The sequence below is a fragment of the Oxyura jamaicensis genome, chromosome 5, assembly GCF_011077185.1.
Source record: "Oxyura jamaicensis isolate SHBP4307 breed ruddy duck chromosome 5, BPBGC_Ojam_1.0, whole genome shotgun sequence".
NCBI lineage: Eukaryota > Metazoa > Chordata > Aves > Anseriformes > Anatidae > Oxyura > Oxyura jamaicensis.
In genome coordinates, this window is record NC_048897.1 from 54,990,561 (window position 1) to 55,013,154 (window position 22,594).

Sequence of the window (22,594 nt, forward strand, 5' to 3'; positions counted from 1 at the left end):
CACATATGGGGGTCTGCTGTACACTTTCCTGTGTATGAGCCCTGGAAGGCCAGGAGGCAGTTATTGTGCACAAGGCTCTCTTGTAATGAATGCAGAAGCTAGAACAACATGTGTTCATTGTTCATTGTAAACAGATGGTGAAGAAGCACTGTACCCCTAGATTTTGACTACTGTAGTATCGTGGACTCCTTTCACAGACTACAATAACTATTAATTAGTGTACTGCCATTAATCCAAAGTTCCTCTAATCATTTTAAAAGTTCTTGTGATATCTGGAAATCAAATCCAAATTCAATGAAATCCCTGATTTATCCTTTCTATCTCTTTCTCATCCTTTTCGTTTTCTACTTTCCTTAAAAAGTAATACAAGAAGTAATACCTCAGTTAATAAGGTATACCTAAGGTAGAATTTTCAAATTTTTTTCTCTCTCTCCCTTTAAGGTTTGTGGCCATTTGGTAGGTGGAGAAAGATGTGTAATTTTATGAGTATTTGTCATATTTTTTTTTCTAAGAATTGTACAGACATTTTATTCATTGTCACTTCACTGAAAGATATTTATTATTTCAAATAGGCACCTCTCATGGTTTTCCTTTTAATTTTAAAACCAATCATAAAATATTTCTCCACTGAAATTTCAAGGGATTTGGTCCTCTAGAGAAGACAATTCTTTTCTGTTGTTGTGTTATATATCACACCACCCCCCCCCGGCATTTGTTTTTTCTAGAACTCCCTTATGTTTAAATCACAGAATCACAGAATCACAGAATTTCTAGGTTGGAAGAGACCTCAAGATCATCGAGTCCAACCTCTAACCTAACACTAACAGTCCCCACTAAACCATATCCCTAAGCTCTACATCTAAACGTCTTTTGAAGACTTCCAGGGATTGTGACTCCACCACCTCCCTGGGCAGCCTGTTCCAATGCCTCACAACCCTTTCAGTAAAGAAGCTCTTCCTAACATCTAACCTAAAACTCCCCTGGCGCAACTTTAGCCCATTCCCCCTCGTCCTGTCACCAGGCACGTGGGAGAACAGACCAACCCCCACCTCTCTACGGCCTCCTTTAAGGTATCTGTAGAGAGCGATAAGGTCGCCCCTGAGCCTCCTCTTCTCCAGGCTGAATAAGCCCAGCTCCTTCAGCCGCTCCTCGTAGGACTTGTTCTCCAGGCCCCTCACCAGCTTCGTCGCCCTTCTTTGGACCCGCTCAAGCACCTCCATGTCCTTCTTGTAGCGAGGGGCCCAAAACTGAATGCCGTACTCGAGGTGCGGCCTCACCAGAGCCGAGTACAGGGGGACGATCACCTCCCTAGCCCTGCTGGTCACACTATTTCTGATACAAGCCAGGATGCCGTTGGCCTTCTTGGCCACCTGAGCACACTGCTGGCTCATATTCAGCCGACTGTCCACTATCACTCCCAGGTCCTTCTCCACCTGGCAGCTCTCCAACCACTCATCTCCCAGCCTGTAGCTCTGTTAAATCTTGTTACCTCTGAAATTTCCCTGCTTACTTTTTGTGTAACTAAACACAGAATGTTGGCTTGTAATCTGTCACATGTAATGCACCATCCCCAAAAATATACAGAAGTAAGAGAAAAATGATGAAAAGGGATCTTTATGGCTTAAAAACATGTCTGAGAGCATTCCACATAACCTGCCATTAAACTGCATGCATAACTAAATTTAACATGCATTTTACTAGTAACACTTCTCTGTAAAATTACCCACTTTTAACAATAGTAAAGCAATTTCAATAGAAGTTTCATTTACTTCTTAGTAATTTATTTAAATGGGTCATGAAGAAAAGAAAATCACTGCAAACTTCAAAGTGAAGCAGCCAAGGTAAAGAGACTACTTCACTACTAGCAATTCTCTGTTAATGGATTGGGTGAAAAGGTGTGCAGTCACGCTGCTTTACTTGTCCTTGCATGGCCATTCATTGTAATTGCACGTTAGATGGGAAGAGAATGTAATCCTGGATGCTAAGGTTAATCGTACAAAGCACATTTATTAAATATGTCAAAATAGACAAAACACCTAAATCTTCAATACTGCAAAATTGTCTCAATTTATGCTTTAGAATCTCTCTGATTTTGAAATACAAAAGAAATTAAAATAATGGAGGAAGGAAGAAGGCCAATAAGATTAATGAGAGTATCATTTCAAAAGTGTGAAAAACTTCTTCCATCCTTGATTTATCAAAATGTGCTAGAAGAATTCCCATTTGAATCAGGAGAGAAGTCAAATTTTTGGCTTTTTTTTTTTTTTTTTTCAGGGTGAGAGGGAACCATGAGAGATAAGGGTTTGATGAGGTGAAGGATGGGGCTTTGAGCAACCTGGTCTAGTGGGAGGTGTCCCTGCCCATGGCAGTTGGGTTGGAATTAGGTGATCTTGGAGGTCCCTTCTAACCCAAATCTTTCTATGATTCTAAGGAGGCTGTTCTTTTTCCTCCCAGAGATACCACTGACAGTTTCCCAACAGACTGCTGCGTAAAATGTGCCAACTGCATGATGTGCCAATGTGCTGTTGGTATATAACCCTCTCAGGGCAAACCTCCCTGACTGACCTGAAATAATGGCATGGAATCTGTGGTGATCAAGCAAGTAGGCATTGCTTTTACCAGTTCTCTTAGGCAATGCCAGAAATGTTTCTGTGTTTCTCATTGTAGCTGCTGATGCTGCCCAAAAGGTCATGCAAATAAAGTGACCCTCTTTTCTTCTGAGATCGTTGTGCACTGTTGCCATTCTGACGCTAAGCTAATTAGATGTGGGGAAGGAGATTTTATGCTGTTGCTGTGTATCATTCACCTACCTTGCAAATAAGTAGAATATTTTAACATCGGAGCTGTTAAATAGTTTACCAATGTAGCACTACATCTACTTAGGAGCTGTATAGAAAAATAGCTTTAAGTTAAAACTGAAGACTGTGAGGAAGCTAAAGGAAAGGGAAGGAAAAGAAGACAGAAATCTATTTTGGAAAATGTAGATTCTGAATTCAAGTGTATCATTCAGGTGCCTATGGCATGAGCAGGTGAAAATGTGATTGTGTAGAGTGATAACAGTTCTTTTTATGTAGTAGTACTTCTCTATCAGATGTGCTCGTGCCTCCCTATTATATTTAGACAAGTACTGCTGGCAACTTTAGGACCACTTTAGTGAGCATGCATGGAGGGTAGTATAAGATGCAAGATAAAAAGCAAGCAGTAAGTATAGATACAAGTGCTTTAGTACTATAAAAATACTACATAAAAGTGAGTCAACAGAAGTTCGTTCTCTTAGAGACTTTTCTTCGTACTTGTTTTACTTTGCATACAATACATGTGCAGTATCATCTAGAGAAGAAAAGGATTTTGTTTCTATGGCTAGTTTTACTCCCTTCCTGATAGTATCTCATGCATTTGCATGACATGGGTCAGGGTGAGTTGCCCACGCTTCTGGTTATGTTTATACTCAGAATAACTGGTGTTATTATGTACATACTTCCATATGGGTAGGCAGAAGGTTGTATTTTTAGAAAATCTGAGAGTGACTTAGTATCCTGGAGTCACTTTAGGGCCATCTCAGATTTTTCATTTAGTTGCTTATAATTTAAACAATATGATAGTTTAGAAATGAAGAAAAGGTTGTGAGTTGCCTTGTCCAAAGTGATGAGTTCACTTTAGAACTGTTCATTTAAGAATGAACAACCATTTTGTGTACTCAGTTTGACACCTTAAAAAGGTCTGACTTCAGTTTTTTTGAAGTATGATTTGGAAATAATTTACTGTAGCTATCTCTGAGCACTGTGACTCATAACTTTTGGAACAAGACTGTCTGAAAAGAATGATAATGTCATTTTTTGTGTGTGTTGCTTTAGCACTGAAAGGTTTCCTGAAATAAATGATTTGTAAGAACAACAAGAGAATGTCTGGATGGAGGTGAGGAGAGCGAGCATCTATTGTTTCATCTACTTGCCTATTTTTAAAACAAGCACACGTTTTTGTTTTGTTTTCCCCACCAAAATATATATAATGGCTATAGATATTGAAAAAAAAAAAAAGCTTTTTATCTGTTTTATAATATATAATATTTATATAATATATAATGTATAATATTTATATATTTTATAATAAAAGCTATGGGATGAGTGAAGTGTTTCCCATGACTTTCCTAAGACTACTGATAATGAGTAAACTGTAGAATTTGGAAAAGAAGTAAATGAGAAACACGCTGAGCTACTGAAAAGAATGGCTAAGGGTGCTCACTGCAGAGACCTAGAAGAACAAGAATCTGTTCTGTTTTCATCCTATTAGGGCTGCTGCCAGCCAGTCAAAGTTGATGATGCGGATATAGGACTCAGGTTATTTCTGATATAGGGCTTTCTGTCTGCTTCTCTTCCAGGAACAGGTTTGACATGTGACTCATTCATATTTTAGCCATCTAATCTGGGGGGAGGAGAAGGTGGAGATTTAAATCTTTGTTGAGCAGGACATTGCCATGTATTTGTTTTACAGAGAAGAATAATAGGATAGTAACTTGCTTGTTCTGATGTTCCAGTGAATTTTTTGAGGTACACCTCAGGTGATTTATTTACATAATTCCATGTAGCTTTTGTACAGTTTACAAGGTACTGTTTCCAAACTGTAGCAAGAGTATGCATGAAATCTGAGCTCTAGTGGGAATTTTTTCTCTGACTTCAGTAGAGTCAAGATCTCATGCTGGATACCACTCATTTTTACTCGCATAGAATGTTGCAGTCCCAATAGAGACTGAAGTTTATTGTTAGATTATCATTTACTGTAAGATTCTGTGCTCAGTGGAGTACAGGCATTGAAAGGTTTTCATTATTTTAAAGTGATTCTTTTCTTCCTGATGCTCATAAAAACTCTCTAGGGGGCTTGAAACCAGTGCCAGCTGTTTTCTTCCTATCCTTCTTGTACAGACTTTCTTCCCCTATACCACATACATATTTATTTTATTGTTGGGGTTGTTCAGAAGAGTTATCGTAATGTAGATCAAATGGTTGATTAAACCACAGCTGGCTTTTAAGTATATTTATATAAGCCCAGCATGCTTTTAAAATAAAACATATAAAGAACCCTATGAATTCTGAAAATAAATGTACAAATTAGTGTGGAAATTATTTTTTTCACTCTTCTGCATTAACTTTTATAGTGTTTGGGTAGCACTTTCTGGATTAATAGAAAATATTAGATATTGCATGTATTGCTATTTGCCTAGCCACTGCTCATTTTCAAAGAATTCTTCTGCAGGAAATGGAACAGGAAGTCTTAGGTAGGAGGAATAGTGGGCTTCAGCCACTTCTACTGTGGCTGCTAGCAATTGGTTGTCTGACAGGCAGGGTTACGTTTTCTGATGTTGTGATAAACTGCTATTTTTAAGATGCCAGATTTGGCCCAAGAATCTGAGTGGGGAATTTATCCCAATAGTTCATATAATCAACTGTGAAAACCTCCAGCTGTCAGTTGTTTTTTTCTTCCCTGCCCATCACAAGCAAGATGCCATCACTAGTCAGAAATCTTCTTCCAGATGGCGTATGTAGCTTTCATTTGGAGTCTGCCTGATGACAGTAGCAAATGATTAAGCACTTGCTAAGGTAAGCTGCAGCTTGTGACTACTGTTATCTTGAGTAAATAGAACAAGGTGTTTAATCAAGACAACCAAGTGCCAGAAAAATGTAGCTATAGGAATCTCAAATGTCATTTTACCACAAACGTTATTAATATAGCATCTTCATTTGAGCCTGCCACTTCACCAGACTACACCATGTGCAGTACTCACTCTGATGCTCTGCCAGGGAGCCGTGGGAAGGCGCAGACACTACAAGCAACGATATGCGTCATTTACCCACGTGAGAAGTCCCAGCATCTTCAGCAGGTCTAAATACAGAAGTTAATATATCCCTGTGTTTGAGTTGGCATTGTAAATTGCCATTCAGTGTTTGTGAGGACCAGGGCAGGATTCCGAGGTTTGAGTGTCAGCAATTTGATCCTACCCAGGCAAGCCATGTTGCCAGTGGAAATGCTGCGCTTTATAAATTGTTCCTTTCTGATTATTTAGAAAACTCTATATGCATGAGGAAGAATTAAATAAAATATTGGGTTAATATCTCTGCTGTAAAAAGGTAGTGGCCATGGGACTGATAAATCTCGATAAAAAAGGCTTTTTTGAATATAGATATCTCCGTTTTGCCTTTTTTTTTTTTCTTTAGCTCTGCTCCCAGAAAAAATTCTCACTGAAAGAAGGATGCCTTTGTGTCCCTCTTTCCCTGTGTAGTTTGGCTGTCAAGTAGTCTGTTCTAATAAAGTGAAAGAATTGAAGAGCATAGCTGTGTATCTTTGCAGTAATCTGAGCAAGGTTCTCTACACAGCTTCTGAGGGGCCAGGGTCGAAGAGGGAGAAGCTGTCATACATGTGTGAGGCCTTGCAGCAACTGTCAGGCTGGAATGGCAGCTGCTATTATACTTGCAGACCATATATAAGGCAAATTTTACCAAAATGTATTGTATCTTTTAAAGTTTCTCTTCTTATTTACGTCAATCTGATTGTTTCATCTTTTATTTCTTTCAGACTGCGCGATCAGCTGCTAAAAGCCTCCTAGATTAGAAAAGCTATAGGTGGGTGGTACCTGACCAAAAGTCTTTAACACATGGTTGGGAATATGCAGGCTTAATCTGTATCTAGTTCCTCTCCTGGTGCCACTCCATATCTCTTACATTTGTTATTAATAACATTGTCTATTTAAGTAATAGTACAGGGCTACTTTTTTTTTCTTTCTTTTTCTTTTTTTCATGTTTTCTGATAAAGACTTCAGTTGAGTGTTCCTGCAGTATATCCTGCTCCACCAGTCAGCTCAAACCTCGCTGCAGCTTCTGACGTTTTCCCCCCACAAAGTCAGTGGAGAGGTCTGAAGAGAGACCTTGCCCAATTATTTAGCAAATGGTGTAGCCTTCTCCTAATTTAAGCAACTCTGTAATTTAGTGCCGGAGGTGCTTCCCAAATAGCAGGGATTATTCCTAGGGGTTATTCCCCTCTGCAGTAACCTGCACAAATATACCGTGTGTCTTGGTAAGAGTTTGGAGCACAGCTGCACATAATCCCTAGGTTACGCAACATGTTTAACAATTGCTTAATACCAGACTGACATATACATGAAAAAAATGTTGTTCCCTAAGAACTGGAGAAACAGACTGTGCACAGAGAAAAGATGTACAACTCTAAAACATACCTTTTGGTGGAGAAATATGCCTCATGGTTCTAATATCTTGGGGGGTTTAAAGACTAAAAATGGCTTGAGGCTTTTCACATAAGTACAGTGTGTGCTGATCAGAATGAAGAATGCTTTCAAATTTGGCTCCAAGTATTGAAACTAAACTTAGGGGGATTTTTCAGAAATTTTGATGACCTCACAAGCTATTTAAATACTTTCCATGGCCTCTGCTAGAAAATAAATAAATAAATAAATAAAAAGACAAAGCAAGCATTCCTCAAAGTGTTTAATAATTAAATGATTGTTTGAAATGATTTTTTTCCCTGCCTGGCTGAATACATATTTAAGCTGAAAGTTATATAACCCTGTAGAAAAAACGGCCATGGTTTCAATCTTATCTCAAATTATGTGCAGGCTGGTTGCAGCGAAGATCAGTTAATACAGCTGTTTCAGTTACCGCTGTGCGAATGCCCTTTGTTTGTCTTGAAGAAATGCTGCCTATGAATTGTAAAATATTAGATCATTGTTTTTGTTTGCTGTTTCCACTAACAAAATTTCATGGTATAATTGAAGGATGGGCTTGGCTGCCAGGGTCACATTTTGCCTTTGCTTTTGTATGCAGGATGTATGTTATTGTGAGCTGCTTCACCGAGGGCTGAGTATTGTTTAGAGAGTGATTTCTGGATAAAAAGAATTGGCAGAGGAGGGTGAGAAGAAAGGGGAATGTATACTACATGGGTGGTTATAGACTCTTGCAATAATCTAGAGAAACAGGAATTTAGGATTGGGTTTAATCTTTTTTTAGCATGTGGCTAATACATGTGGCTGGGACCCAGGAGGTACATGTAATGCAAAGGCAGAAGAGGAGAGAGGAGCTTGAGAATATGCAGCATTGTGGGGCTGGGGAAGAATCGGTGCAGAAACTAGGATTTCCATTTCATTAGAAATGAAAACTCAGTTATATATACAAGTTATTTCCATTTTGTTCCATTTTGAAGCAGAATGTCTATAACTCGAAAATTTTTGCTTTGACTTAAAAGAGCAGGGAGTTTTCTTCCTATTTCAACTTTCAAAATATTTGACTATATTGCAATAGAAAGGCATTCCAAATGCAAAATCAAAACATCTTATTCTGAAGTTTGACTTCTCAAGTTACTGAGTTTAAAATTATTTTTTCTCTCCAGAATTCTTTCACTGAAATGGTCCTATTTCTACTGTTACTTTGGTGGAGAAACCCTGATGTCTGTTTTCCCAGGTTTGGTAAACTTCAGGTGGTGCATACACATATACACATTTCTCTGAATTAACTTGGGCTTGAACTAGTCCAAAAGCCCCAATAAACGTTAACTGAGGTTTATAAGATCCATCCTGTTTCTGGCCATGCCTGTGGAGCTAAAAGACTGTTAGGAAATCACTTGCACTGAATTGTCACCATTCTTGATTATTGAGAACCATACTTGGAGTGCTTGTACTGCTGACTTGGGACCAGTCTATCTGCATCTCAGACCATTGCTCTTCAAAACGTGACTTTTTTTTCAGACTTTGGACCATTCCCAAGTTTTCTTTATTATAATTCTCACAGTTCGCTAGTTGCTCCAAACAGGATTAGGCATCCACTGGCTTTAAGTTTTCTGAAAATACATGTCAGTATTTTCTCTACTTCATACAACTGTAAACAACTTGATCTGTCTTTTCTTTAGCCATGCTGAGTGCTGTTTTCTAATCTCTTAAACTTATGTTATTTCTAGGAAATCTTCTCCTACAAGTAATTAACAAAATCATCAATCAAAAAAAAAAACAAAAAAAAAAAAAAAAAAAAACACAAAAAGACAAAAGGAAAAACCCAGTTTTGAAAATGAAAATGAACCAATTTAAATATATAGTTTAAATATATAGTTTAAAAACATAGGAAAAGCACTGGCTCAAGCAGTTCTCTGATGCTGAAAGCTAATTGATTTCTTTTTCATCCTTACTGTGGTAATCCATGGTAGTGAGAAATACAAAAAAAAAGGGGGGGGGGGGAAGGGAAAAATTATGAAATAAAGAGTGACCTTTGTGCTGTATGAGAAGATGAATATCCACGAATTTGCATCTTTAAGGTAAATATGCTTAATGTAGTTTTCTGAGTACTTTTGGTTTGGGTTTTGTTATTTTTATTGATTACTTTTAATCCATCTAAAATTTAAGTGTGGTGAATCTTACTGCTTGTGTCTGCTGCCTTAATTTGCCTAAGTATGCAGTAACTGTTGCTGCTTCTTAAGCTTCTGACATGCTTTAGTGTGGCCAAGACATTTGGGTCTGCAAACCCAGAGTCTTCTCTTCCAAAAAGAGTTGTATTTGCATATCAAGGAAATGGGTACACCTCTGCACTGATTGCTTCCCTGATGCCAAAGACTACCTGACTTTCTGCAAATGGAATGCCAGATTAATACTTGGATAGGTCTTCTGTATTTAAAACAACAACAACAAAAAAATCATCTAGTGTTTCTCATTCACTGTTACAGTCCTAAAAAAGTAGATATAGCACTTCAACACTAACAGTTTGGGTTTCATACCTAGAGCTAGAGATTTGGTTTGTTTCTGTTCCTTCTCAAACTGTTGACTGCAAAAAAAAGAAAAGAAAAAAAAAAAAAAAAAAAACCAACACTGTAAACATTTAAAATGCTTTCCTGAGATCTTGCTCAATGTCATTACTTTTTAAAAATCCAGCAATTTGCCAAATAAGGAATTTTAGAAATACTGGCTAAAACATCTTGACAAGCTAAACATTTTTTTAAATCAGAGTAGGTGGACTTAGTTGACTTACTGCCAGCTGCAGTGAGTGTAAACTGCTGAAGATAAGCAGTGCTATAGGTGCCAGGAATCTGCAGATTCTGAACTCAGTCTCATTTATGCTATTAAGTAGTCCCCAGACTCAAGCAAGTCATTTCTGTGTCTGTTTTGCTGCCCATGAGTTTACCACAGTATTTACTTCTTTCAAAGACAGAGGTTTATTTTCCTTGAGTTTTGGGGGTGTAAACAGTATGCATGTGTATTTGGCATACATTAAATTGCACAAAGCCTCTTAGCAGGAGTGGTCCTGAGAGATGCAACCTTTGGTGACATTTTTTTCTCAGTGTGAGGACAAAACAGTTTTGAACTGCAGAAAACCTGGTAGACTTGGTCTGGCTTCAAAATTTTACTTTTATTATGCTTTCCATAAGCAACTGACTGAAATCATTTAGTCTCTCTCTTTGCCTCTCTTCCACACATACTGTGGTTGGCATTAACATCTCTAAAACAGGGAATTTGGAACTTCCTTCTGGTGATGTTATGACTCCAATTACATCTCAGTTATACAACATAAATGCCTAAAAATACAAATTCTCAATCTTTCTTTCTTGGGCAAACTTGAGAATAGCAGCAGGGAACAATCAGCACTTCCAGAATGGAAAATTTCAAATACTTACGACCATCCCACTTTTTAATTGTCTCCTTGTCAAAACACTATCATGTGTACTAAGATACCACTTGAATCACTTGAATTCTTTTTTATTTTTATTTTTCCAGTTTGTTTCGGTTTTGTTTTAAATGCTGACCCAGATAAGTATGAAAGTTTCCATTTTTGTTCTTACTTTCATTATTACCCTGCTCTACGTGGGGGCTGTGGGGGCTACCTTTAAATATTCTTTTTTTTTCTAGAGAAATCACCTGCCTAGAGACTGATGAAGGCCAAACATTTTGAGAATCCAAACAAACCATTATGAACCAGAGCTAGACGTCTAGTTCACAGAAATCCTTCTCTGTGCCCCATAGCTGCCAGGTGTTTAACAAGCAATTATTTTACTTTCTGGATCCACAAAAAGTTGTACAAGTGGTTACTGAGAATCTTCTGAAGGAGAAAGTTCTCATCATTCTGAAATGGACTAACAGCTATCTGTCCTTTGTAATTGTTGATTTTATTTTCATAGAATATTAAGTTTGGAAAAGACGAAGACTTTTGCCCCAAAGCCAAATACTCTTACTTGATCACATTTGAGTTTGAAGATGGCAATCAAAGAAATATTAAAAACTCTTTTGTCTTCAAAACATGCCATTAGTCTATGAACATTAGAAAAAAACAAGAAAAAACACTCCAAACAACAAATACGTTAGAGAGACTACCAAACAATACATTACTAATGTTTTTGTAACCTAGCCTAAAAGAATCACAGAGTATCCTGAGTTGGAAGGAACCCACAAGGATCATTGAGTTCAACTCCTTACTCCACACAGGACTACCTAAAAATTAAACCAGATATCTGAGAGCGTTGTCCAAATGCTTCTTGAACTCTGTCAGGCCCTTAAGTGGAGCCCTGAAGAACACCATGAGTGTTCTACCACATGTCTGATGTAACCCCATTTAGTAAAACCCTCTGAGCCCAACCGCTCAGCCAACTGTTCACCCATGCATTTGCTTTTCCTTAATCCCTACCCAGGACATGTCAACTGTGTCATTGCCAACCGCAAGATCCATACAACCCAACCCCTTCTAGAATACAGTCTAGCACCAGCTCTAGAACTGAATCCAGAAAAGCCCTAAAATTGTGTCTAGAATTTCTGGAGAGGACAGCACAGTTGTAGTATCACTTGCAGCAAGAATTAAGAAGATGCTCCACATTTCATAGCTTGAAACTTAGCAGCAAGATTCCTGAGTAGAAGGCTCTGCAGGATCTGGTCATCACAGCAAGGCAGTGGGAAGAATTCCCTAGTTCCTTCCTGCCTCTTGGGTCTTCCTTGAATATCTTGTCCTTATTTGCTGGGCTCATCTTGCTTCAGATGTTTGAAATTGCTTACAGCTAAGGTGGAAGACTCATAACACAAGCTGCCAACTCGGTAAGATAAATGCAGAAAAGCAGTAGTAATGATTACTTTTTTAGCCCAAAGTTGAGAACCATTACAAAAAGGAACATGTTGCAGTCAGTTTGGATATGTTTTCTTGTTTTGCTACATTCTTGAAGAACATTATTTCTCCCTATGCCACTAAACCTTTATATTCCAACCACCACATTTTTTAAATGGGCTTTTTTTTTTGATTAAAATATTATCTGAAAAAAGCCCATTTAAAAAATGTGGTGGTTGGAATATAAAGGTTTAGTGGCATAGGGAGAAATAATGTTTTAAATGGGCTTTTCCCTTCATTCCAGCAAAGCATCTAAGCCCTCCAACCTAAAAAGGTCTTACATCAAAACATTCTTATATAGAAAACATCTTGATGACTGTATTGCATAGATTTGAGTCAATTAATATGAGTGAACAGCTTTTAAAATACAAACAAAACTTTTTAGATTGCTAGAGCTGCACTTGTAAATAATTCAGGAATATAGAGGACATGGAAGTGTGAGGAAGGCACAGAGCTTGGATTAGATTTAAAAACAAACAAACAAACAAAAAACCCCAACAGCTATATTTCTTATGCTAAAACTATATTATTCCTGTTTTCAGTAATGCATAATAGATATCCAGGGACAGATTCATTTGTGCTGTAACTCTATTAGTTTCAAAAGCTTGCAACAAAGATGTATCTGGCCCTTCATATTTAGTACCAAAACACAATAAAAATTCTGGTCTATTTTTTCAAATAAAATGGATAAATAAAATGAATTCCATGAAAGAAATTTGATTTATATAGCTCTTCTCGTTGACAAAGGATCTCAAAGCGATTTGTTGATAGCCACATAAATTTCTAATTAAGATTTTTTTTTTGGATTATTTCTCCTTAAACATGTCTTCTGAATCACCAGAACTTCAGGCTACTGCATGTTAGCTGTGTCATATCCCAGTCTACACCCTTACAAATTAGGAACTGGATTGGACCCCCTCCTGTGCTGGCTGAATCCTTACTCAAAAGAATAATCCCGCAGAATTCAATGAACCTACTCACATAGTAGGTGAGTAGTGTATTAAAATATTGTAGAGCTTACACCTATACATCTGAGGCCATCCATGCGAGTTTCTCTGCCTTTATAATTTTTCCCTTTACATTTAGAAAACCACGGTGTAATCCTACCAGAATAATATTAGCTCATTTTGCATCTGCAGCCTAACAGAAAAACTAAACGCTCCCCCAAGCAGGATGCCACACAGGAAGGGGGAGCTCTGTCTCACAAGCACGTGTTAGTCCTCATGCTCTGTAAAGAGCATCTCCTTTTTTTTTTTTTTCTCTTTCCTGAGCCAGAATGAGCATCATCTGTCTGGTGGCTATATGAAAAGCTTATCTAGTTCATTTTGTGTTCATCTAACGTTGATCCGCCTAATTATTTCTTCCACTAAACAGCCTACTGCTGCTTCTTTCTGGTTGGAAAAAGTGTCAGTGTTACAGGAGAGAGCTTTTCTGTGTTCGGAGGCAGATTGTTTCTGAGCACAAAGGAACGTTTTTATGCTGACAGGCACCTGTGTTATGAACTAATGTCAGGCTCTGGGCTGGCAGCAGTTGTTATAGTCCAATGGATCAAAACTGTTGGTTTTGGATAAATAAGATATCTGGTGTTATTGGAAAACAGAAGGAGGCACGTGTCAAGACATGTCAATTTAATGACATCGTTTGTAGTAAGGCTGACTTCTTGGAGGTACGGTGTGCAGCGCTCCCTAGAAATAGACCGTTTGGGTGGACAAGGAAAGAATTTGATGCCTTCTTTTCTATCACTGTGCCAACTTGGATGAGAGCATAATAAAATGGAGAATAATGGCAAACAAGGGCTTTGGATCTCTGGTTCTTTGTACTTCCGAGAAGTACAAGGAATCAAAATGAATGAACTCTTCAGAAGTATGACAACAACTGTCATTGCATAGACCTTCTCTTCTCCTAGTACGTCACCTTGGTTTCTCCCTCTGATGCTGTACTCTCTGTTGATCTACATGTAGTGAAATTTCCTATCTTCAGTAAGTTTCCCTAACATTTCTCTGTTTTGCAATTATGACTGTTGGAAAAACAAGCAGCTCAAAGATACAATGCTTGAAAACTTGCTACAGCCAATGCAGCTTCTGTTTGCAAGCATCACCTGCCCAACAGTGCTCAAATCTTTGCTAGAAGTTATTTCAGAGATTCCTTAGCACTGCCTCGTGGCTGGCTTTGGATCACAGCCACAGCTCTATTTCTTTGAATGGCTTCACTGAGTAGCCAGTGGGATTCAGCTTCTGCTGTCAGTCTGGAGATATCTGAGCTACACAGAAAATAAAACATGCTGCAGCCTGGTTTATTATGTGACTCTTAGAGAGTTTTGACTTGGTTTGAAGCTTTGATATTTGGGAAATGTTAAGGAGTAAGTTGAATACTCCGTACTTTCATTTATCTGATACTGTTATCTCGGAACTCAGATTAGCCCAAATTGGATCATGTCTCCTACTGTGAGTCTTTGCTTTGAAAAGGTCTCTGTGAGCTCAAAACCCAGTGACAGGTCTAGATTTTGGGTCCTGTGTTCTGTTTGGGTAAACAGGTTTATGCTTCCCACAGGAATCCGTAGTAGGAGGAATTAATAAATGCCTCACGTTTCACTCCTGAAGTCTTTAATTTCAGAAATTACAGAAAATCTGAACACAAAGTAATTTCTTTGGAATTTGGAGGGAGAAGTGATTTAGAAAATTCCAGAGGCAATGTTTTGCACAGAGTTAAAGCACAGAAAAAGGAACACTACAGACCAAAGTCACTCCGCTGGTGCCTTCACCGTCCAGGTGACTGTAAAATGGAAATGTTGAGCTTGGGACACTTAATGCTGAACAAAGCCAGGCTTCGCTTGGAACGACTGTGATTTCACTCTGACAGATTCGTTCTTTCCACCTGTGACTGAAGAGAGGTAACTCTTCCTAGAAAAGTCAGGCTCATCCTTCCCTGACACTGGGTCCATGCTCCCACCTGTTACCCTCAAGCGAGGGAGCTGCTAAAGCTGCTGCTGAAGTTCCCTCCTGATGTAAAAGAGGTTTGTGTGGTGGGTGCACAGCACGTTCCACCCAAAGATGTGTGATGCTAAGAAGCCTATAAATCCCCTTAAAACAAGGACGGTATCAAATTGCAAAAAGGAATACCAAACAACACCAAAAAAAAAAAAGATTTAATCCGTTTGGTCTGTAATTCGGCATGCTACCAGACCAGAAAGGTATAAACCTTGACCCAACACTTGATGAGTTCTGCCTACAGCGTAGGCATAAGAAAAATTCTGATGCAAGTTGCCTACTTTCTTCCAGAAAGGCGTTTGTTTCATGAACACCTGTGCTTCAAAGATGATTTCATTGCCAGGCAACCCTTGTGTTACTGCTACAACACTGGGGAAAAGCTTTGTTTCAAGGTAAGAAAGAAGAATGTGTCAATTGAGGGTGACAGAATTGCTGTAGGTCAAACAGTTAAACTTACTTTGATTCCACGTATTTCCGTGGGCTTGGGGATTTTTTTCTAACTTCTGAGTACACTGTACCGTGTGAGGGCAGCTCTGCACTAAACAGAAGAAAATGTGTACCTGTGGTCAGTACAAGCTGTAACTTTCAACATCGGGTTAACAGGAGTGTCCCACTGCATCATGCAATGCCCTTCTCGGACCGCAGATCATCAGGGCAGCATACACTGGTGTTCTCAAGTGTACCGCCTGCCCTGAGTGGGCAAAATGTGCAGCTGAGACAAGAGTAAACTCATCACAACTAGGGAGGACAGCAAGAATAGAAAAATTATAAGGTGATGATCTCGTTTCAGGAAACTAATTGTGTCAAGATTTTTTTTTTTTTTTGTACAGTTTCTTACATTCAGCTAAGCATATACTTAAATGCTTTCCTGAATTGAGGTCTAACAAATTTACACTTCAGTCATACTGTTGGGTTTATTTGACTCTAAAATTCATGCTGCATTTGAGTATGGTTTGATGCACTAAATGAACTATTTAATGACTGTTGGCACTTGGAGCTTCATCTTTGTGAATTTCTCTAGTGTGTCATTCTCACTGATGGTCTGTTCTCCGTAGGGTGTGCATGATTAATTTCTAATAGCATTACAAGTAGAAAAGAAAAGAATAAAGGTCTTTCTTTTCCAATAGTAATTTTTGTGGTTTTCTGCATAGCTCCTCATGGCATTCGTGCATTGAACTTGATACCAGAGACTTTGGGACAGGATATAGAAATTTATAAATTTCCTATTTTGCTATGTATCAAATCTATGCCAATCAAAGTCTTAAAGCAATTCAGTATGTTTTGTTTCTTTCATGGAACATGATCTGAAGTGGTGGTTATAATTTAAAGTTTTTCTAGCTTTAAGTTTTTCTAGGCTGACCAATAACATTTTTGGTTTGGAAAGTGTTTTCTGAACTCTGCTTGCCTGGATTATAGATGTGGCATCATCTCACTTTAGGAAAATGTAATCTTTTAAAGGATTGAAAAATATTACACAAGAAATCTTGAATCTGTGGTTCTAGCTCACTATGACAATGTAATTAGTGGCAAATAATGGAAAACACAGAAAGACAGGCAAAGTAAGAGTAGTAGTATTTCCTTAATTAATTTTTAGATTAAGTGAGATTTAGAGGAGGGTGTTCTGTAGCTTTTCTATCATCAGGGCAATGACTAAATCCAGTACCTCTTACATAAGACATTTTTAAATATATACAAAGGACAAGAAATGAAGACTGAAATGTACTGTCAGTTTCCTTGGATTAAGATCTAATCTTGAGGAAGAGAGAAAATAGAGTATTTTCCTTCATAAATGTATGAGAGAATTATAGTTATAATTAAGGAAATAAAATCAGAAACAAAGCATTTCAAAAAGAAAAATGATAGTACTTACATTGGTGACATATTCAATATCCTTCCAAATATTACATTCCCTGGGAAAATCTGCCAAATCTAAAAAATTATCCACTATCACTTGGCCAATCAAGTCATGCCTGGAGAATCTGTCAAAGTCATACACAGAGAAATGGAGTTTCCTTGCATTCAGATCATTGTATGGGACAGTAAATAAAAAAACTTCATCAAATACTGGATTTAGGGTTTTTCTGTGCACTTTAGTCTGGTGTTTTGTTTTCCTGTCAGGAAGCAGATATATCTTCACATATGGATCTGAAGTTCCAGAGAAGTCCTTTGCTGGCAGGTTGATGGCCTTGTGTATCTTCACTATCAGCTGCTCTAAATCACAGTCATATTTCAGAATAAAGTTCAGTTTTCCACATGCCTTGCTATTACTCCTCCGTCCATCATCCGTGTCCAGTGATCTTTGTTTATATAGCTCTGGCTTAATGCGGCCAATTCCTGTCAGTTGCTCCTGTTTCTGAACCTGCTGGATGTTGAAGTCGGGGTTGGAGAGGTTGAGCTGTCTCCGGATTGAATTATGCCTTAAGTGAAAATAAAATAATAGGTTGTGTTGATGACCACAAGAATCTGTACATACACACCAAAGATCTTGTTTTCATTTGATGTGCTTTTGTAATGTACAACACGGTCAGATTTGTACTTGCAAATGTTATAAAGCATGATAACTAATAATTGTCTCAAGCTAGTGGTATGCATTCTCCAAAACCTGGCTGAAGAATGTAACAAATTTCAATTAATGGACACTGCAAATCCAAAGAATCTGCTATATTACATTGTATAATGTAATATGATTAGAACTGTAGCAGTTCTTATCAGTTATGTTTTTCAGCTGAATCCTTTAGATTCAGAATGCTTATGAAATGAGTTACATTATATAAATGACAACAGGATCTGGCCTATTGTACCTGCTGAGCTTGCTGATTTCTGGTGTTAAGATGAAGATGAACACAGAGGATACTTTTTGACATCTCTCCATTTCAGTTATTCGTTGGTCCGTGCTACTACCTCATTTTCAAGTGAACTGTTCTCATCTGAGATGGTTGGTTGACGGTTGACCACCCATCAATTGTTTTGTTTTGTTTCTTGCTTTTTTCCCCCCCCCCCCACTCGTAACTGATGTAATGAGCTCCGCAGTACTTAGGTTGAAAAGCTCCTTTAGTTTTATTACTCTAAGGAGAGGAAGTTGTTTCTAGCTTTGGTCCAGTGAGATTTATTACCTGGAGTTACTCAGTTATTGTGATTGAAATTTCCACTTCATGAGATAACAGAAATCAAATTGCAATCCCTGTAGGGGTAGTGGGATGTGCAAGTTGGATTAGGTAAAATCCTAACCTTATGAGCTGGATTCTACTTTATGTGCTATTCAAATTCTGCAATCATTCAGTGTATTGGAGTATCATGAAATGTGGCTGAACGTGAAAAGAGCACAGGGAAAATGCTCGCACAGGATTAGTCCAAAGCTATTTATGTTGAATGTAATCAGCAGTAGTTACTCTGCTACCATTGTTCATTCCTCCCCTTTAAAAGTGTGTTTATGCATGCTTTAAAAAGGAACAGCCTCTCATGAACTACCCTCCTTTTTTTCATTCTTGTTGTATAGCAAATACATAACTTTATAGCTCTTTGTTAGTCATTTCCATGACAAAACATTACCATGTCACAGAAAAAAAGTATCTATATTGCTCAACCCTTAAGCTCAGCTCCTTGTAGCAGTGGGAGGTGCAGACTATCCAAGGGAAGAATGAAAAAGGAGGACACAGGAGGCAGCGCTGACTTGCTGAAGTCAATGGGGACTTGGAGCAGGGGCAGGTGCCTGCTCTCTGTGGCCACCCAGTTACACAGGAAAGGAGCAGACACATAGGTGAAGGTGAACAAACCAAGGGTGCAGTGCAAGGAAGATGGGCCCCTCCTGCTCAGTGGAAGAGTCTTTGGGGGAACACTGGGGCAACAGCAGGGGGTAGTGAATGAGAGGGGTAATGAGCAAAGCTCATCATCAGCAAACAGAATAGGGTTGGGGGAGCCCTGGGTAGGTCCTGCTCTTGTGGGCAGGGAGCCAGCATAACTGGTGCTGGAGAGGGCCAGGTTGGGAACCACTTGCAGAAAAGTGAACTGCAGAGAGTCACAGGAGTGAAGACATGGTCCATGCACTGATGATGCTGAGGCACATTCTTTTACAGATTGGGGTTGCCACTGCTTCCTGTGAGATGTCTGTGTTGTAGTGATACTGTGCATTTGTCATTTGATTACGTATGGGAACTGCTACCCTGTTGTAGAAGACAGTGCCTGCATCTGACTCAATGGTTTCATAATACTAAAGACACACAAGAGCTCTTGGTGTTAGATGTTGGATATGAATTTTCTGTTTTTAATGAATCTCACAACATGCTTATTTGCTAGCACTTTGAAAACTGAGCAGCACCAGCTTGTACTACTGTACTTCTGGGATATAAGTCTAGAGCTAGAATTCAACCTTGTATGTGGCAGGAGTCGAGCTTGGGTATTCGTAATTGTGGCTTTGAGCTCTCCTTGGATTCCTACAGCATAATGAGCCCAGACCATTCTTGAACTAATCTAAAGAGAAAAGGCACCTGGAGCTTTTGCTGCGTAAAATTCATGCTGTGTTGAAGGCTTCTCAAATTCTGACACATGTTTTACACTATTGGCAATTCCTGAACTGGCTGCCAGCTGCTTTTGTGTTATCCATGTTCAGGTGTGCCTGCAGGCAAGAGTCCTGGCTAAATTTGCCCTCTCAGATGACAAGAAAAGAGGCTTATTAAGTAGCAATTAGCTACTTAGGCTAGCACTGTATCTTCTCCAGTTAAAGTAAACCTGCCTTGACTCAAGAATTTACTCACTGGCTTTTTATGCACAGATCCTTTTTCTTACTGTGTGAAGCATAACATACCCTCACCCTCCTTCTTTCCTGTTCCTTCTTGTGCTGGTTCTCCAGGCCCTCTGGAGCCTTCACTGACTCTTGTTCAGTCACTTTTCCCCCCACAGTCATGATTGTGGCTAAAACATATGATTTTTAATTCTATTTCTATCTCTTGCAAGTGTTTCATTAGCTTGTCCTATTTTCTTCTTTGGCTATTTTAAAAATCTTTGAGGAGATATTACTGAGTGCTCAGTAGCACTGCTAAGTACAAATGGATATTCTTTATAAGCTAGATCTAGGGTGTTCATGCATGTCCAGCTTCTGAGGGGAAAGGCACAAATGAGTTAGTAGTTGATAGAAAGTTGGAATACCGTTGTTATCCTGTCCTTTTGATCTAAGAGGTTTGTGTGCCTGAATAACTTTTATGTAATTTTTTAAAAGAATGTGTCCAGTAAGTTATACATTTGTAATAGAGGGGTGTAGTAGATAAACAAGCTGTACTATTTGGGCTGTATCTGGATTGATTGATACCAGAGATAAACTGGAATTACTGACCGAGCAGAAGAGGTTGGTTCAGTGGTCTGGCGATGCATTCGCGCATTGTGTACGCAGTTCTCCTTCATTCCAGTTTGAGCATCTAAGGGAATATCAGGGGAGGTGTGGCTGATCTTCATGGAGGACTCTGGATAGGTTGTTGGCTGACCCAGGAAATCGTCACTGTATTCATGGTCATTGGTCTCTGTATCTGTGTAGTTCAGGGATTCCTGTTTGTTGTCTTTGTTCCCAAATGGCAGGCCACGCTCTCGCCAAGGGATCCAGCAAAGCTTCCAGGACACGAACAGGGACACACCAAAGAGAGCAAGACCACAGGCTGTGACAACTAAGGAGAGCAAGCTTACTGAGATATCTGCAAACAAGAAAAATACATGCATGTCAGATCTGTAGTATTTTCTGTTTGCAACTCTGCATTTCCAAGGCACACAGTACAGGAAGTAAACATCTCTAGATAGCAGATCTACAGAAATTAAATTTTGGTCCCTGCAGCAGTCATATAATAGGAGCACATTAAATGTTCTATTCTTTTTACAATCTTTTGCCCCAAGGGAAAAACAAAACAAAACAATCAAACAAAAAACCACCACCTGTTTGGACTTCAGTGTAAGGTTCATTTTGATAGAACTTAGTTTATATTTTCCTTCCAAAAGCCAGGTGAGATTAAGGGTCTTTCTAAGTATGAAAAAGGCTGCCTGCTTTGTCACCTTACTTTCTACTGGTGAAAGAGCAGTGCCTGCAGTGCTTTTTTTTTTCTTAATTTTCTTTATTTTCCTTTCAAATAGTGCAATTTCCTTCATCTTCTTTATGAGATCTTACTACCATCTCTTTTAGAGGCTGTATTATACTTACATAACCATAAACATTTGCATGTATGCACATACATATGAAATTTTTATATTATATGATTTTTTTTTAGGTCTTCAACTGAAGTATTTTATTAGTTTAATTCTTTTCCTTCTAATCTTAGACTCATTCTTATCTTCACAGACGATTTTTGACTATCAGTACATGTCCTGCTGTTCATCATGTAGTTTAGGGTACTAATCCCTTTTCAAAACTGAGATTTTTATTTTTTATTTTATTTTAACTCCAAAGGCTCTTTGTTCTGTTGCTGAACTTCTGATATAAAAGGAGTATAGAGGTGAATTTTTCTACCTTCCCCCTCCCTTCCCCCCACTTTCCTGGCATTCTCCTACACCATAATCATATCAACACAAATAAGTTGTAACTAGAAGAGGCTTTTCTCTGTTTTGCTTTGTTTTAAGTTGCACATTGGGAAAATGACTCAGTGGAACAGCTGTTTTTATGGTTAGTGTTTTTGAAATTAGTTTCTCTGTGGATTACATAATCGATCATGCCTGAATCACAATTAGTAAGAATTCTGTTTTACTGCCTCAAATTATAAACAACCTTATCAAAGCAATTTTTCACAGTGCTTGTAGGTTGAGAATGTCAAGAGCTAGCTTAGATTTTAAAAGGGTGGCATGAGGTTGAATGGTTGCTCCTACCAGGACAATTATTTAAGAATGACAATTCAGGTGAAACAGCCTCAGTTAATCTGAACAAAGAATATATTTTTTTAAAAGTGGAAAAGTCAATAGCTTCAGCCCCTGCTGCGAGTTTCATTCTGACTTGCCAGACAGATTATATTTCCACAGAGCAGGGAGTGACACTACAATCAGTTTCACACAGGAGCTGTCCAGTTTATTTTGCATGCTGAAAACCAATTTTAAACAATTTTGGCCAGCACGGCCCTTTCTGTCCTTCTCCCCGTTATATGAAGGCAAAACTCATTAACAGTAGGAACAGTACAGCACCTGCCTGGGATTATAGCAAAGAGTTTCAGAGCTGCAATTAATTAAAGAAATTCCTCCCATGCATAAAAGGCAATGTGGAAGAAAGAATGGTGGTTCGTGATATTTTTGGAATATTTACTGGTAAACACATCTGGCAGTGAAGGCAGAAAACCTTTCCATATGATTACAAAGCCGATGAACGGGGATGCAATAGTGATGGAGGTCCTTCAGAATAAAGCAATTTGTCTTGGATTCTCTGGAGGAGAAGGAAGAAGTACATCAGAGGTCTGCAAAAAGGTCACTTTTTCAAATAACTGATTTGTGTAAATGATCCAGCATTGAAAGAAATGAGAAACT

The 22,594-nt window shown here is 38.5% G+C and overlaps 1 protein-coding gene across 6 annotated transcripts in view; it reads right to left on the bottom strand.

Annotated features, from left to right (window-relative positions):
• The window catches only part of SYT9 (synaptotagmin 9), a 70,292-nt gene that overhangs the window by 17,865 nt on the left and 29,833 nt on the right, over positions 1-22,594 (bottom strand). For all 6 annotated transcript variants that reach the window (XM_035328575.1, XM_035328577.1, XM_035328574.1 and 3 more), the window contains exons 2-3: positions 20,442-20,793; positions 16,986-17,532 (exon numbers count right to left, since the gene is read on the bottom strand). In XM_035328575.1, the coding sequence (XP_035184466.1) occupies positions 16,986-17,532; positions 20,442-20,793 (899 nt within the window). The remainder of the gene's footprint in view (positions 1-16,985; positions 17,533-20,441; positions 20,794-22,594) is intronic.